The sequence below is a fragment of the Marmota flaviventris genome, chromosome 2 (assembly GCF_047511675.1).
Source record: "Marmota flaviventris isolate mMarFla1 chromosome 2, mMarFla1.hap1, whole genome shotgun sequence".
Classification (NCBI taxonomy): domain Eukaryota; kingdom Metazoa; phylum Chordata; class Mammalia; order Rodentia; family Sciuridae; genus Marmota; species Marmota flaviventris.
Window position 1 is genome coordinate 110,484,230 of NC_092499.1, and position 17,044 is coordinate 110,501,273.

The 17,044-nt window shown below is 35.1% G+C and overlaps 1 protein-coding gene across 8 annotated transcripts in view; it reads right to left on the reverse strand.

Annotated features, from left to right (window-relative positions):
* Csnk1g1 (casein kinase 1 gamma 1) overlaps nucleotides 1-17,044 on the reverse strand; it is a 146,847-nt gene that overhangs the window by 55,017 nt on the left and 74,786 nt on the right. For all 8 annotated transcript variants that reach the window (XM_071608375.1, XM_071608377.1, XM_071608380.1 and 5 more), the window contains 2 exons: nucleotides 15,066-15,106; nucleotides 9,005-9,074 (listed from right to left, as the gene is read on the reverse strand). In XM_071608375.1, the coding sequence (XP_071464476.1) occupies nucleotides 9,005-9,074; nucleotides 15,066-15,106 (111 nt within the window). The remainder of the gene's footprint in view (nucleotides 1-9,004; nucleotides 9,075-15,065; nucleotides 15,107-17,044) is intronic.

The window sequence follows — 17,044 nt, forward strand, 5'->3', positions numbered from 1 at the left end:
ATGCTGGAGATGGAACCTTGTGCATGATGCTAGGCAAGTGCTTGACCACTGGGCTACAATCCCAGCCTTTTTAATTTTCTATTTTGAGATGGAAATTTGTTAAGTTGCTGAGGGTCTTACCAACTTGCAGGGGGTTGGCTTCAAACTTGGAATCCTCCTGCCTCAGCCTCAAAAGTCAGTGGGATTACAGAATTGCCAGGCTGGATACTTCCATTTTTACAGGGAATGAGATCTTCAGATTCAATGTAAACCAATACTGCCTTGTGTTTACAAAGCATTTTCCCCTTAAGAATTCAAGACCTTTATAGATATTACCTCATTCAACACCAGCAGGTCTGGTGCATGCCTGTAATCCCAGGGACTTGGGAGGCTGAGGCAAGAGGATCACAAGTTCAAAGCCAGCCTCAGCAATTTAGCAAGGCCCTAAGCAACTTAAGGAGACCCCGTCTCAAAATAAAAAATAAAAAGGGCTGGGGATGAGGCTCAGTGGTTAAGCACCCTGGGTTCAATTTCTGGTACCAAAAAACAAAAACAAAAAACAAACATAAAAAAAAAAAACCCAAAGAACAAACAAACAAACAACAGTATGTCTGTAAACTCAAGAAACAGAGGAGATTTCCTATTATATAAATAAGGAAACTGAGGCACTCAGCAGGGGCAAAGAGTTAACCATGGATCACACAGAAAATAGTGGGAAAAACCTGGCCTGAACTTTTTTTCCCTTGTTTCAATTCTTAGTTTTCTCAGATGATTCACACTGCCTATAATTAGAGATGGCAATGTGGAAATCTTCAGTCCTCGAGACAGCCTCTTCATACTAATTAATATAATTTTTTCCCTGAACTTACTGGTATAGCTCTTCCCTTTATAATATCTCTAATAGAAAGACCTCTGGAAAATTTACACATGGCAAAAAGGGAACTAGTTTTTACTTGTATTGTTGTTTTTTTTTTAACCAAGTTTTCTATTTTATTCTTTCTTCCTTTATGAAAACTTCATACTCAACTGGAGAACAAAAGGTTTTTTCCAAATTTTTTTCTTCCTCCCTTTTTATTTTAAACTGGAGATTGAACCCAGAGGCATTTTACCACTGAGCTACATTCCCAGCTTTTAAATTTTTTATTAGTTGTTAATGGATTTTTTGTTTTATTTTATATGTGGTGCTGAGGATTGAACCCAGGGCCTCATACATGTCAGGCAACAACTCCAGTCCCAGTTTTTTATTTTTTATTTTGAGATGGTCTTGTAAAGGGTGGCCTCAAATGTAAAAATCCTCCTTCCTCAGCCTCCTAAGTCACTGGGATTACAGGTGTCTGCTACCACATTTGGCAACAATCAATTTACTTTCAAAACCTACAAAGCCCATAAATGGTTCTAGGGGTAACAAAGCTCTCTATGTCACAAAACTTAGAGAAACTGCGTGAATAGAAAATATGACTTTTTCACTGGAGGGACGGAAAGGGAGAGTTCCAAGACTTTGCCCCAGTTAAATAATTTTACAACTATCTCCCACCATTGATTTATAATTAGGCAAGGGACTGATGAACTTAGGTACCTGAATCCAATAAAAAAAAAAAATCTGTACAAAAATGTGGGGAAAACATTCCAAGTTTGGGTCTGTTTACTGTGTGACCCTGAATAAGTTACTATACCTTCCCTGTACTTAAAAATGGGAGGGGGGTGTGTTTAAATAATCACAAGACATGCCTATTTGATATTTAGCAAGTTCACTTGTTTTCTCTGCCCAGTGAGATTTTTGCCTAGGCTTTGTTGTAGTTATGAAGTTTCAATAAGGATCTTATTGTCATTTCTTTATTTAAGGATTAGCATCTTCTTTATAACAGAATAGCCAACAGTCAATCAGAATAGCTACTAGAAAGCCAGGACATGACAGCCTAGAGTAAAATAAGCTGGGATATGAAATTTAATCCTAGAGTCCTTGAGACTTTTTCCAGGCAGGGTGAAGTAGAATTAAGTGTTTAACAAGGACACGATGAATTCCTCCACTCCTTTAGGATCACTCCAGAAGCAAAGAGATTATTGTAGTTGGTTTTTATTATAGTTCATTCTTTCCAAACACTCAGTGAACTGAAGGGAATTTACCATAACCTACTCTACCTAAAAATGTCAAAGCTATTGTTTAAAACCATTGCTCCTAATAGCTTACTCCAAGAACAACAATAAAGGCAATTTTACAGCTTCCGGTCAAATCAGAGTACTCTACCATATTTTATCTATATGCACTCTCACTTCTACATCTAGAGTCCTGTTTTCTTGACATTTGCCTAACCTCCCAACCCTAGTCCTCTTTTGTTTATGATTGCCCCAGCTAATTCATCCTTTCCTCCTGTGGGACTTCCTCTCCACTTCAGTTGCATGGTTGGTTCTGGTTTATTCATCTTCGTTCAGTTACTAAACATATAGTAGGCCTTTATCATGTGGCCAGACCATATCTAGATATGAATCTTCAACTTTTTTGTTTCTTTTGGTACTGGGAAATGAGTCTTGCACATTTGCTGGAAAATGTTCTATCACTAAGCTATTTCCCCAATTATTTTTCTTTTGAGAGTCAGTAAATTACCCAGATTGACCTAGAACTTGTAAGCCTCCTGCCTCAGCCTCCTGAGTAGCTGGGATTATAGGAGTACAACCACCTGCGCCAGGCTGAATCTTCACCTCTATTGTTCTCCTGATGTAGACCTGTTTAGGATACAGATTCCTGCCTATCTCTGCCCCAAACCTGTTATATACCAAGTTTCTGATTCTGGGTGCTAAAATATAAGCAAAATGGAAGATATACTGGATAAAGGATTTGTGGGATGGGAAATTTTAAAACGGTAATGCATGTACTTTCCTAAGTAAAAGATCATGAAGACACAGGGAAACTTAAAAATATTCCCACACAAGGAAAATAAATTTGTCCATGGTGACTATAACACAATTAACAAAACACTGATGACTAAAAAAAATGATAAGAAAATAAGAAAGATGGTTACAATTCACGGGAATGCTTTCATCTGTTGATTAGAAGGCACATAGCCTTTAATTACCATGATTAAATGCTGTTCTTTTCTTATGAAGCACGCTGGCCCACTGCACCAAACACTGAAGCTGCTAGGAGGACAAGCAAATTCCAAGAAATTCAGAATTAATCATTAAATCCTGACTCCCAATCTTGTGTACTTAGAACAATCTATAGAAACTACATCTGCAAAGAAAAGCAGAATTGTACCCAATGTCAAAAGCCTCTGTGCTTGAAAAATCAAAACACTGTGATATTAGAAATGAAGCAAAAATAAAACTGAATATCTGGTTTAGTCAGAAGAGAAAATTTAAAACTTCTGATTTTTCATCAGTGAGGAAAAAAATACAATACTTTTCCATAGTGATTACATACAATTACAAAGTTTCACATTTAAAATTTTTGTAGCTAGAGCACTTGCCTAGCATGTGTGAGACACTGGGTTCCATCCTTAGCACCACATAAAAATAAAGAAATAAAAAAAGGTATTGTGTCCATCTACAACAATATTATTTTTTTCCTTGTATTAAATTTAGAAATTCTTCATCAATGGTAGGTTCAATAATTTAAACAGCAAGTTGCAAGTAAAAATGTATTCCCCACCTTTGTCATCTCATTTTGGGAAAACATACACTGATCTTATTTTGATTCACTGATCAGTGTATGTTTCTTTTGCCAGGATTATATTTAAAATGTAATTAACTTTTATGAAATCAGTTTTTGTCTTCAGAAACTGAGGAAGATGCCAAATATAAACATCTCCACAAGAAATATAACCAGGATATTTCTTGTATAGTAATGTATTCTTTAAGGGCTTCTTATAAAATCTTAGGAGTTCAAATAGGTCTTACAACCAAACATTCTATCTAGCACACAAATTTCCCTTGCAAATATGTAATATCCCAAATGTATAACTCTCAGTAATGACCACGCCCTAAGAGATAGGAAATTCTCTTATATAAGCTATCTCATTCTAGTAATGATTTTCTTTTCTCCTCCTGCAAAGAAAGTGTTTAGAAAGATAAACATGGTATTGTACCACTTTATTATCATATGTTGAACTCATGCCTGAAACTGTTAATGCATGGCTCAGGATAAATGGGCAGGAGGAGGTTGCTTGGGCTTTCTTACAGCTAGGCTATAATGATAGAAGACACAGGAGACAGAGAATAAACTCACTGGTACACTCATTTAAAAACTAGTTACTGTTATAACTGCACAGGGTAAAAAAATGAAAAAAATACTACAAGATTAAAGTAAAATCTTAAAAGCACCACCACTTCCCATTAATTTTCTTTATCATACTGGAGATTGAAGCCAGAGTGTGCTCTACCACTGAGGCACATCCCTGGTCCTTTTTAAATTTTTAGTTTGAAACATGCAAAGATGCAGTGGGTCTTGCTAAGTTGTCCAGGCTAGCCTCAGACTTCATCCTCCTACCTCAGCCATCAGAGTCACCAGGATTAAAGACATATGCCACCATTCCTGGAATGCCTCCCATTCTTATTCATGTTCTTAATTAAAATAATTTCTTTTAAATATCCATTCAAATACTTTCTATGCTTCTATGGACATATCTATAGTATATATATATTTCTTGCAGTATGCAAAAAGTACCATGCTATATTATTTTGCAAAAATTTGTCTTCCGATATTTCTTTGAAAATTTTTGTTTGTTCTAGAATCATTTGGAATAATTCCTTTTTTGTTGTTCTAGTTAGTTATACATGACAGTAGAATGCATTTTGATACATCATACATAAATGGAGTATAACTTCTCATTCTTCTGGTTGTACATGATGTAGAATCACATAGGTCGTGTAGTTACATATGCACATAAGATAATAATATCTGATTCATTCTAGTACCCTTCCTATCCCCATACTCCCTTCCCTCCCTTCACTCCCCTATGTCTAATCCAAAGTACCTCTATTTTTCCCTACCAGTCTCCCAACCCCCCCATACCTTATTGGGAATTAGCATCCACATATCAGAGAAAACATTTGGCATTTGATTTTTTGGGATTGGCTTACTTAGCATAATATTCTCCAACTCCATGCATTTACCTGCAAATGCCATGGTTTTATTTTCTTTTAATGCTGAGTAATAATCCATTGTGTATATAAACCACAGTTTCTTTATCCAGTCATTTACTGAAGGGTATCTATCTAGTTGGTTCCGCAATTTAGCTACTGTGAATTGTGCTGCTGTAAACATTGATGTGGCTGTATCACTATAGAATGCTGTTTTTAAGTCTTTTTGGTATAAACCAAGGAGTGGAACTGGGTCAAATGGTGGTTCCATTCCAAGTGTTCCAAGGAATCTCCATATTGCTTTCCAGACTGGTTGCACCAATTTGCAATCCCACCAGCAGTGTATCAGTGTGCGTTTCCCCGCACATCCTCACCAACACTTACTGTTGTTTGTATTTTTTTAATATTTATTTTTTAGTTTTCGGTGCCACAACATCTTTATTTTATTTTTATGTGGTACTGAGGATCGAACCCAGCGCCCGGCGCATACCAGGCGAGTAGTTATGATTTGCATTTCTGTGATTGCTAGAGATATTGAATATTGTTTCATATATTTGTTGATTATTGTATATCATCTTTTGAGAAGTGTCTGTTCAGTTCCCTGGCCCATTTATTGACTGGGTTATTTGTTTTTTTGGTGTTAAGATTTTTGGGTTCTTTATATATCCTAGAGATTAGTGCTCCATCTGATGTGCCTGTGTTAAAATTTTGCTCCCATTCTGTAGGCTCTCTATTCACCTCACTGATTATTTCTTTTACTGAGAAGCTACTTTTTTAGTTTGAATCCATCCCATTTATTGATTCTTGATTTTAACTCTCGTTAAGGAAGTCCAGGCCTAATCCGACATGATGAGGATTTGGGCCTACTTTTTATTCTATTAGGTGCAGGGTTTCTGGTCTAATTCCAAGGTCCTTGATCTACTTTGAGTTTTGTGCATGGTGAGAAATAGAGTTTAATTTCATTTTGCTACATATGAATTTCCAGTTTTCCTAGCACCGTTTGTTGAAGAGGCTTATTCATTTATTTTTTTGTGGTGCTAAGGATCAAACCCAGTGCCTCACACAAGCAAGGGAAGTATTCTACCACTGAACTATAGCCCCAGCGCCCACCCCACATTTTTTATGGCCATCCTCAAGGAATATTTTTATTAATAATTTGGTAACAATCTAAAACGGCAAGCTTATTAAATCTTCCTAACTTCTTACTGCCACTGAACTGCTTACTGCTGACTAGGCTCTGAGATATAAAAGTTAAGAAGCTGTAAGCCTTGTTATCCAGGAGACTATAATCTTATTGGGGGGAGGAAATATGCAGTTACAATTTAAAAATGATCAATATATAATCACCAATAGGCTAAAACAATCAGAATTGAAAAACATATTTCCAATATTTAGTAATAATGGGTTAAAATAAAATTATATTTGAAGTGCTCAGAATGAATTCAATAACTACAAAATACAAAAAGCCTTGATTGATGGCAGCTTAAATAAAAAAGTTTTACAGGTTTCAGCTTAATACAACTCCATAAAAGCGTTCAGTCAACTACGTGAAATAGCTGTAATAAGCTAATGTAGGCCAGTAACCCACTGTGTCTACATTATCCAGTTACTTAGGTGTTGTATGAAACTCACTTAAGAGAAGCCTCCAGGGAAACCCCTGTTAGATGTCTTCTCCCCTTGCTGGAGCTTTGTCTCTTAAAGCTGGAGCTTTGCCTCTCTTAAATAAATCGTACTCCTTTCACAAAGAAGGAGGAGGAGGAGGATAAGAAGAAGAAGAAGAGCCTCCAATGGTCTATCTACTCCTTGTTTTCAGTGCACAGAGAATGCTGAAAATTCAAGACTCTGCAGTGATCAATATTTAGAGATTATGAACCCAGCAATACAGATTCTATTCCTACATAACAAGTTAATGAGATTTTTTTGCCAACTCTCCACCTCCTCAGCTTTATGCAGTGCTGGGGACTGAATCCAGGCCCTTGCACATGCTAGGCAAGCACTCTACCGCTGAGCCCCAAGCCCTCTTTTGCTTTTTGAGATGACACTTCTGGGCTCAAGTGATTTCCCACCTCAAATTCCTGAGTTACTGGGACTCCAGGCACATGGCTATTTGGCTCTACATTGAAAAGGGAAGCCTGCCCTGATCTTGTGGTTATATCTAGAAGGATTTACAGAGGAAATTCTGTAAACTGGCCTGGTAAATTCCCCCAGGCCCAGCAAAAATTCTAAAATGGAATGGATTAAGCATAACTTTAACCTGTGTCTTAGATTTGTGAGACATGTATATGTTATCTTAAGTGGGCTGTGATTATCTTAAGTGGGCTGTGGTAATTATCACTCTGAAATTTATGAAACTCAGAAAAATATGATACCAGACAGAATATAAGGGGAACAACAATTAAAATTTAGTTCTGAGGAAACATAAGCCTCAAGTTATCCTTTAAACTTATTTGCCAGTCTCGGATCTTATGCCAGGAACATTACATGTTTAAAGATATGGTCAATCAACAAATATATGTCAAGAGGCTACTGTGAACAGGAACTTAAATTAAATTCAATGAAAGACAAATATCTCATGGCCTTCCGAGGTTATGACTATAGCTGATTACTGCCAGGGTCAGGTTACAAGACTTGAATAAAATCCAAGGGTTCAGCTTTTGATAACTATTAGAACTGTCAGACTGAGAAATAGTATCAGACCTTACAGGGATATTAAAAAAAAAAAAAAAAAAAAAGCCATACTTTAATCTAAAAACAGCAATAAAGATGACAGCTCAATCAACAGATAGAAGGAAATAATAACTTATTTGGTGTAAACAAAAAAACAAACAAAACCAAAGGTTCTTATATAATTTTATATTTTAGAAAATGAAAATAAAATTCCTGGGCTGGGGTTGTGGCTCAATGGTAGAGCACTTGCCTCACATATGTGAGGCACCGAGTTTGATGCTCAGCACCACATATAAATGAATAAAATAAAGGTCCATCAACAACAACTGAAAATAAATAAATAAATAAATAAATAAAATTCCTTCAATACTTCAATTATACTTTCTTTTTTTTTAAAAAAAAATTTTAAGTTGTACATGAACACAATACCTTTATTTTTATTTATTTTTATGTGGTGCTGAGAGCCAACCCAGTGTCTCACATGTGCTAGGAAAGCACTCTACCACTGAGTTAAAACCCCAGCTGCAATAATACTTTCAATAGTGATATTTGAAATAGAAACTATGCTTCAATCATTCACATAAAACTATCACACTGAAGTAAGCATGAAGTAGAGGAATTTCTACTAATATAAAGTAAAGAAATTAGTTCTGAACAATTCACGTTCTATAGGTGTAGCCTATTTAGAGTTGGTAGCATTTGATTAGTCAAAGTATTTTTCTGGAAGCCAATAACACTTTAGAAATTAGAGCTTGTAGGTTTAAAAAAAAAAAAAGACTTAAAAAAAACCCTTAATTTTCAAAAATCACCAAAGGCACAGGTTATCACAATCATATGGACAGCTCTCTCAAATTAATGAGAACAATGGAAAAATAACAGGGTTATGTTATTTCAGAAAGTATCTCAATGCACTAAAATATAGCTTGCAAGTTATCAAGCTTTTCTCCTTTCCCTTAGAATACATAAAGAAATGAAAAGAATGAATGAACTACCAAAAAAGCCAAAATCTCACACCAGGTATATTTGAAGCAAGGAAAAACATTTGAAGGCTGATCAATGGGCAAGGGCATGGTATCGCAAATCCCCAGTTAACTTAACTGCCCTGCCAGGAACCAAATAGCAAGGAACTTTTTAGTTAACTGTTTACTTACCTATCCGGTGAGCAAGGGACATATGGTCTAATAGAAAGGGTAAACCAGACCAAAAAAAAAAAAAAAAATTACATAGGTCAGGGTTTCCACTAAGTTATGTGGAAGGAACAAGCAAAGAAACTTGAACTTACCTGCACTGCCGAGCTGCTTATAAAACCTGTACTCTAAATGAAGCTGTGGAGCACGTGATTTTATTGGTTCCTGAAACCCAAGGAAAAAAACTGTGATCAGATTTAGACAAATGGAATTTTTCTATTCCTAGATTTTTGGAGTAAACAAGGGCTGAGATCACTTAATGATTTAGAGATGATATTCACATATGATATATGCCTTTTCTTATCACAATTTGTCTTTGAAAGTACAGCTAAAAGATGATGAGCAAGATTACATACAACCCCTTCCATGGATAGTCAAATAAAATTAGATTATCCATGAACCATCATTCAGGGACAGCTCTCTCAACATAATATACTTTTCTGAAATGTATTTTCCCAGGAAACCAGATAACAATTTTTTTTAAAAAAATAACAGCACCTATTTCCTGATAGTTTTATTATGAATTTTGGGTGGAATATTTATTATTATTAGAAAAATAATACATGCTTCAAAAAATTTAAATACACAAAAACCAGGAACAAAGTAAAAGTAATTGGAGATCCTACCACTTTAAAGATAGCCACTATTAACATTTTGGTAAATATTTTTTCAAGTATTTCTTTATCCATGTATTTATACATACTACAGACTTACAAATAGGATTTTACATAAAGGAAATCACAGTATATCTGCTCTTCAGTAACATTCTTTCTAACTGGACAATGTGATGATGATGACATCTTTCCATTACAGTAAGTAAAGGTGTATAATATTTTTCATAGTTCAAGTATTCCCATGTGTGTATGTGTGTATATACACTAAATTTGGCATTCAATACTATGAACAATGTTGTTAGAAACATTCTTACATAAATTTCATTTTACATTTGTGAGAATTAAAGACAATAATTTAAATATGTAATTTTAAATAATGTAATATTCTCATTTCTAAAAATGAGAGTATTGGAAATAACCCAGAGCTGGGTGCAATGGCACATACCTGTATCCTAGCAACTCGGGAGGCTGAAGCAGGAGGATCTCAAGTTTGAGATTAACCTCAGCAACTTAGTAAGACCCTGTCTCAAAATAGAAAATAAAAAAGGGCTGGGGATATAGCTCACTTGGTAGAGTGCTTGCCTTGCATGAATAAGTCCCTGGGTTTAATCCCCAGCACCAGAAAAATAAATAAATAAATAAGGGCTGGGGATTTGGTTCAGTGGTAAAGCACCCCTGGGTTCAATCCCCAGTACAAAAACAAACAAGAAAAACCCCAGAGATAAAGCAAGCAAACACGTTTTGCTCTATACCAAATATAAAGAACTGTATAGTTAATTATTCTGACTAACAGTATATCAGGCAAATTTCTAATAATGCATAATGCAACCAAACACGCTATAAGATAGGGTTTCCCTGTCCCTTTTGTATTCTGGCAAAAATCACCAAGAACATGATCTCTCTTTTAAAAACTCAACATCAACACACCTGTTAGGATAGCTATTATAAAAAAACAGAAAATAAAATATTGTCAAATGTTGTGGAGAAATTGGAACCCTTAAGATTGTGAGAATGTAAAATGGTGTAGCTGCTATAGAAAATGGTATGATGATTCTTCAAAAATTAAACACAGAATTACTATGATGCAGCAGGGTGCTGTGGCGCACACCTGTAATCCCAGAGGCTCAGGAGGCTGAGGGAGGAGGATCACAAGTTCAAAGCCAGCCTTAGCAATGGTGAGGCACTAAGCAACTCAATGAGACCCTGTCTCTAATAAAATATAAAATTGGGCTGGGTATGTGGCTCAGTGGTTGAGTGCCCCTGAGTTCACTCCCTAGTACCCCCCCCCAAAATAGAATTACTATGATTCAGCAGTTCTATTTCTGGGTATATATATACTCCAAAGAACTGAAAGTAGGAACTCAAATAAATATCTACACACCCATATTTTTAACAGCATTATTCACAATATCTAAGTTGTGAGCAACCCAAGAGTCCATCAACAGATGCATGGATAAAATGTGATATATATATACACGTGCTACATGTAACAACATGGATGAGTGTTGCAGAAACTGTGCTAAGTTAAATAAGCCAGTTGCAAAGGACACACATAGTATGATTCCACTTATATGAAGTATTGAGTAGAGGAAGTATATCAAATTCATAGGAAGCAGAACAGTGATTATGAGGATTAGGAATAGGAGAGACTATGGAGTAGTGTTTATTGGGCACAAAGGTGCAGGTGGGGAAGAAAGTTCTGGAGACAGATGGTGGTGATGGTTGTACAACAATGCAAACATGCTTAATGCTACAGAGCTGTACACTTAAATATGGTTAAAATGGTAAATTCTGGATATCATCCCTTAATACTTTCAAAATATTGTTGCCCATTTGATGGGTTGACTTCTTACAGTTAACAGTGTACCTGGATATACAGAAGTTTTCAATATTGTTAAAGTTTTAAATTCAATTTGTTAATTTATCTATTTTTTCTTTCATTTCCTATAATTTTGGTGTTGTATCTAAGAAGTCAATGCCAAATCCAATGTCACAGCGCATTTTCCTTATGTTTTCCACCGAGTTTTATAATTTTAGATCTTACATTTAGATCTTGGTTCCAGCCAGTTAATTTTTGTATATGATGTAAAGTAAGAATCCAACTTTACTGCATGTGGATATCAAGTTTTACCAGCACTTTTTGTTGAAAAGACTGTTTCCCCTTTGATGGGTTATTTGTGCTATTTGTCCACACTCCAAGGAAGTAGATTCCACAGCCTTTCTGGATAATTCATATTGGTGTTCAACAAGTTTCATGGTTTGGAAGGCCTTGGTATTTAATTCAAATTTCATTACTGAAACATACCTATTTCTCTCACATCCTGGATAATAAGATAAAAAAGTTCCTGGATAACCTGTGAATACTATAATAGCTATCTTCAAATAACAAAACTACTGAATCATTTCCTAATCTTTCTTTCTTCAAGCAAAGTAATTTCAATTTATTTAATCTTTCCTAATTGGTCCTATTTTTTAACTCTTTATAATCTTTGAAGGCTCTTTTATGAAACCGCTTGAATTTTCTGCATTTTTTTTAAAACACAGAATCCATCAATCACAGAATTCAAAAGTTTTCTTGAAGTCATAAAGTTTATCTTCCCATTTTTAGGAAGTTTTACCTAAATCACTGTAGGCAGGTTGGAAAAGAACATATATTCTTTGTTGGGTGTAAAATCAACAATCAGTGGAGGTGGACTTCAAGTTTCTCAACATTCTCATAGTCAAAAGAAAAGTATGTAATGCTAATAATAAGGTAGTAAGTTTCTTATTCATTTATCTCTTCAGATAAAGAGAGATCACTGGTGACAGTTTCTTCATTTGGTTGCAGATGTTCATCTATATCACCATCAAAACAGACAGTTACAGAATCTGTCCACTGGCAAAATTCACTGATGATAAACTTTTAAAGAACCAAACAAAAAGGGTGAATGAAGGTAAGTCAATGTGGAACTAGAAGTTGATAAAATACCAGGAAAAAGACAGTTCTGTCTGTCTCTTTAGATGATGACAAACATCTAAAGAGATTTATATCTAAATTAGATTTAAATCTTAACACCACAGATTTTTTTCTTAAACCTAATATTCTCAAACTTCATACTGGAAACCTTAATAGGAAATATTCAACCTGATCTTGGGTAACTCACGTAAATAAAAGAAGCAAAACTCTTTAGAGTTTCAAGACTGAAAGTGGGTAGCCACCCCACATGTGTTTAGACTTTAGGGGATTTTTATCATAGTCTGAGGAACTGACACCCTTCAACCAACCTCTTTATTACATGGCTGTAGCCTATTCAGCTAAGTGGGGCTTCCAGGAGTCTTGCAAACACTCAGTCCATAGCTTAGAGAAGATCACAAGATTAGCAACATGTAGAGAATTTTATTTTATCCTTTTACCCTAGAAATCTGAGTAATGGGTAAAGGAGGGATTCATTACATTATTTTGTTTACTTTGTACATTTGTGTATTTTTAAAAGTCTTAAGAATTGAAGAAACAAGAGCCCACATGAAGATCCAAACAAAGTAGAACCGAAACAGCAGTAGCAGGGCTTCCTTACATTTCTGTGCCAGATGTTGATTACATTTCCATAGACAGCTGGCCATTTGCCAGAATCACAGCTATTCTGGAACACACATGCCTGCCTGAAATTTTAAACTAAGAGCAGATGGCTACCTTGTAGGAGTGTGATGCTTAAGGCAATATTTCCTGTTACAATGAAAGAAGCTCAATTACTATCCTCATATCTCCCTTGGAGAATAAGCTCAACAGCAAGAGAGGAAGCCCACAGACAAGACTGTTAAGCTCTAAAGTGTCTTAATTTAAGAGTATTTGAAAGAGAAATGCCGTACTGAGATACACCTTACTAGATGAAATACATTTTATTTTTAGTTGAGGTTTTCCTTTGTATTATTTATTTATTTATTTATTTTTGATTGTGGGGATTGAAATCAGGGCCTCACACAGGCTAAGCACGCACTCTACCACTGAGCTATACCCTCAACACCTATTTTTAGCTTTAATTATTTTGCATGCAAAACAGAATAAAATAGTAATGAAAGGGAAGTAAAATGTAATGGTCAATTATGTCAATAACATGCTATATAAGCTCATCTATATTGATCGAGTAGTATGATCCTAGTAGAAATCCAGATAGAAAGAACTATTCCTAACAAAAAGCCTCAAAAGAAGTCTTGATAAATAAAGGGATAATAACAAGTATACAAAGAAATAAAACAAAATTTTGAAGTGTTTCAAGGACTTCTAACTGTCAGTAGTCTCAAATAATCAAAGATTATTCCCAAGATTATTCTGAATAAAACTGAAAAGGCAAATGAGATGTACTAGGGAACACTTACAGAACAAATTCCTGTAAATAAAAAACCATGATTAAATCTTTTAATATTCAATTGGAGAGGATATCTGACCTGCTTGCTACATGCATCACCACTCTTTCTGCTCACATCTCCCCAAGAAGAATTCTGAATACCAAACAAAATGCAAAATACTGGGTCCCCCATAAATTGGCCTAATCTAAGCTCTGCTCCCTGTCCATCCCTTTGTAGAGAACAATCTCCTAACTGTCATACAACAATCCTGATTCCTCCAAAAACTGACAGGCTGAATCAAAGAAGAGACCACACACAGCAGGTATGAATGTAATAACTGCAATTCATTAGAAAAGAACAGCATTAAATTATTACAAGATAGTTCCTCCAACCTTTAAATCTCTGACTTGCAACCAATAAAGCCCAAATGTACAAGTAAAACAGGGAAACTTCTTAGTATTTTTACTAGGAGGATGAACATTTACACAGTTCCATAGAAACTAGTCATACAAATTATTCCATATGACGAAAAATGCTTTGGAGTCAACCCTGTTTCCAATTTGGCCACAAGGTATATTGTTTATGCTTGACAGCTTTTTAAAAAGACATTATTAGATGGTTGGATTTGGTTTTCTTATACTAAGTATATTAATGAACACCTCACACTAAAAAAATGAATCAGTCCTGCTCAAGAAAAAAAAGCAAAATTTCAAATGACTTTATCATTTTAAGACACCACTGTGAAAAGTACAGAATCCACAGAATTACTAGCTCTTCAGCTTTTTTTTTTTCTTCTTTCTGTACTGGGTATTAAACCCAGGAGCACACTATTACTAAGCTACATCTCCAGCTATTTCTAAGTTTGACACGGGGTCTACCTAAGTAGCTGAGGATGCTCTCAAACTTGTAATTCTCGGGCCTCAGCCTTCTGAGGAGCTAGGATGACAAGAATGTGTCATCATGCCTAGTTCTTCCAGCAATTTTTTTCAACTAATTTTGATTCATCATTGCTAGCACCACAGTTAGCAGCATCTAACATATAGTGTTATATAGTATACAGTGATTCATCACTGTAACACTATAATTGAAGAAAGATGACTATGTGGGATCATATGGAAGCAAAAAAACCCAGGTCTAGTATTTTAATGAATGCTTACAACTATTTCCTGTAAAAAGATATTAGCAGTGATAGTACAATGACTACAAACATTCTACTCACCAGTTTGATTGCTACATATTCATTGGTGTAGAGATTTTTACCTAAGGGAAAAGCAGAATGTATATGTTTAGTGACATTTCTTCTGGGAAATGCAAAGCAAAATTCTTAGCTCACAGGGTCATGAGAAAAGTCACATTCTCAATGCTGTTCACATACATGAAATATGATTTATAACTGAAAAACTAAACAGAGATAATGAGATCCAGCAAGAATAGAACAAGATCAGCTTAAGAATCTGAAATTTTAAACTGCACACAAGAGTTATTTTTAAGAAAAAAAGAAAACCAACTAATCTCCCACTCTTTTCTCTCCCTCTCCCTCCTCATCCATCTCTCTCATTTCCCAACTATTCCCATGAGGCAAATCAAGAAGAAATGCCAGAATTTCAAAGATAAAAATTTTAAACACTTGGCACAATAAATCAAACCCTCATTCTTTTTTAAAAAATATTTTTATTAGTCATTGTTGGACCTTTATTTGGATCTTTATGTGGTGCTGAGAATCGAACCCAGGGCCTCATACATGCTAGGCAAGCGCTCTACTGCTGGGCCACAGCCAGAGCCCCCAAACCCTCATTCTTTAAACTGACTAGCAAAAAGGAATTTTTTATTTATTTTTTCTCCTGGCATTTAGTGGCAACTTTACATACAATAAAGAATAGTGTAAAATAAAATCAATTTTCCCAACCCCTCCTCCTTTTGGAACTCATCTATTTTCTGTAAGAAGATGGTTTTCAAAGCTGTTCTGACTGTTCACCAGAACTCTAGCTTTATATCTTTAACTATATACATGAAACATATCTTCACCTAACAACACTTAAATATCTTGAAGTTCTTCCTGAAATAACAATTTTTCCTTTCAACTTCACTACTTTCAAAAGAACAATCAATATTCTCCTAGACATCTATACTAAGAACTTGAAGTAATGATGGGATAAAAGAAACAACTGTGGCTTAGCCCATATTACAAGCTGAATACTTCTCACAACCCCCAACTGCCTTTTTATCCTTGAAGCCTTAACTTTCATTCTTCCCGAGTACTTAGTACATACCATAAAGTTAAGCCATTGCATTGATTTCCTATTGCTTCACATATATATGCATATATGTGTATATATATACACACACATTATTATGTGTGTATTCATATATCATTTATGAAATATATATATATGTATTTTTTAACTGGTCCTGGGGATTGAACCCAGGGTCACTTTATCAGTAAACTACACCCAGCCTATTTTATTTTTTGAGACAGGTCCTCACTTAGTTGCTGAGGCTGGCCTAAAATTTGTGATCCTCCTTTCTCAGCCTCACAAGTTGCTGGGATTACAGGTATGCACCACTGTGCTTGACCTACTTCTTATATTTTTACCCTACCTTATCCAGCTACAGTATAAACATCTTGAGGGTAGGGATTTTATGTAATAATTGTCTCAATATTCTATAGTGCTTAAGACCACGTTCTGTACATCACAATCAAAACCTCGATTAAGTAATTTGTATGCATAGTATGACTATGTTTTAAATAATATACACAATAATTGTTACTTTTGATAAGCACAGTAGAATAGATATGCACAGAAAAGGATATAGAAAGAGGTACATTAAGGTATTAAACTGATTTGTTCTGCAGCATTTTTATGATAAAGAAAACCATAACACTTCATTTTGGGAACAAAAAGTTGCTTGTAATACTCATTCGCATTTACCAATCTCTAGACAACAGAAACCCCTTTATAATATATCATTATACTTTTAATGCTGATATCAGGTTGCTGTGTACCTCTATGTGCTGAAGAATACACAAACTTAGGAATAATTCTGCCTGCAAATAACATAACAAAGGGGACCCACAAATTTCTAAACACCTAAAAACCAATGTAAGATGAACAACTTCATTTTTAAAGGAGGCACAAGTAGAAAACAGGCATTTTCCCTCTCTGTACACTAATTACAGGAAGCTTCTAAGAGTTACTT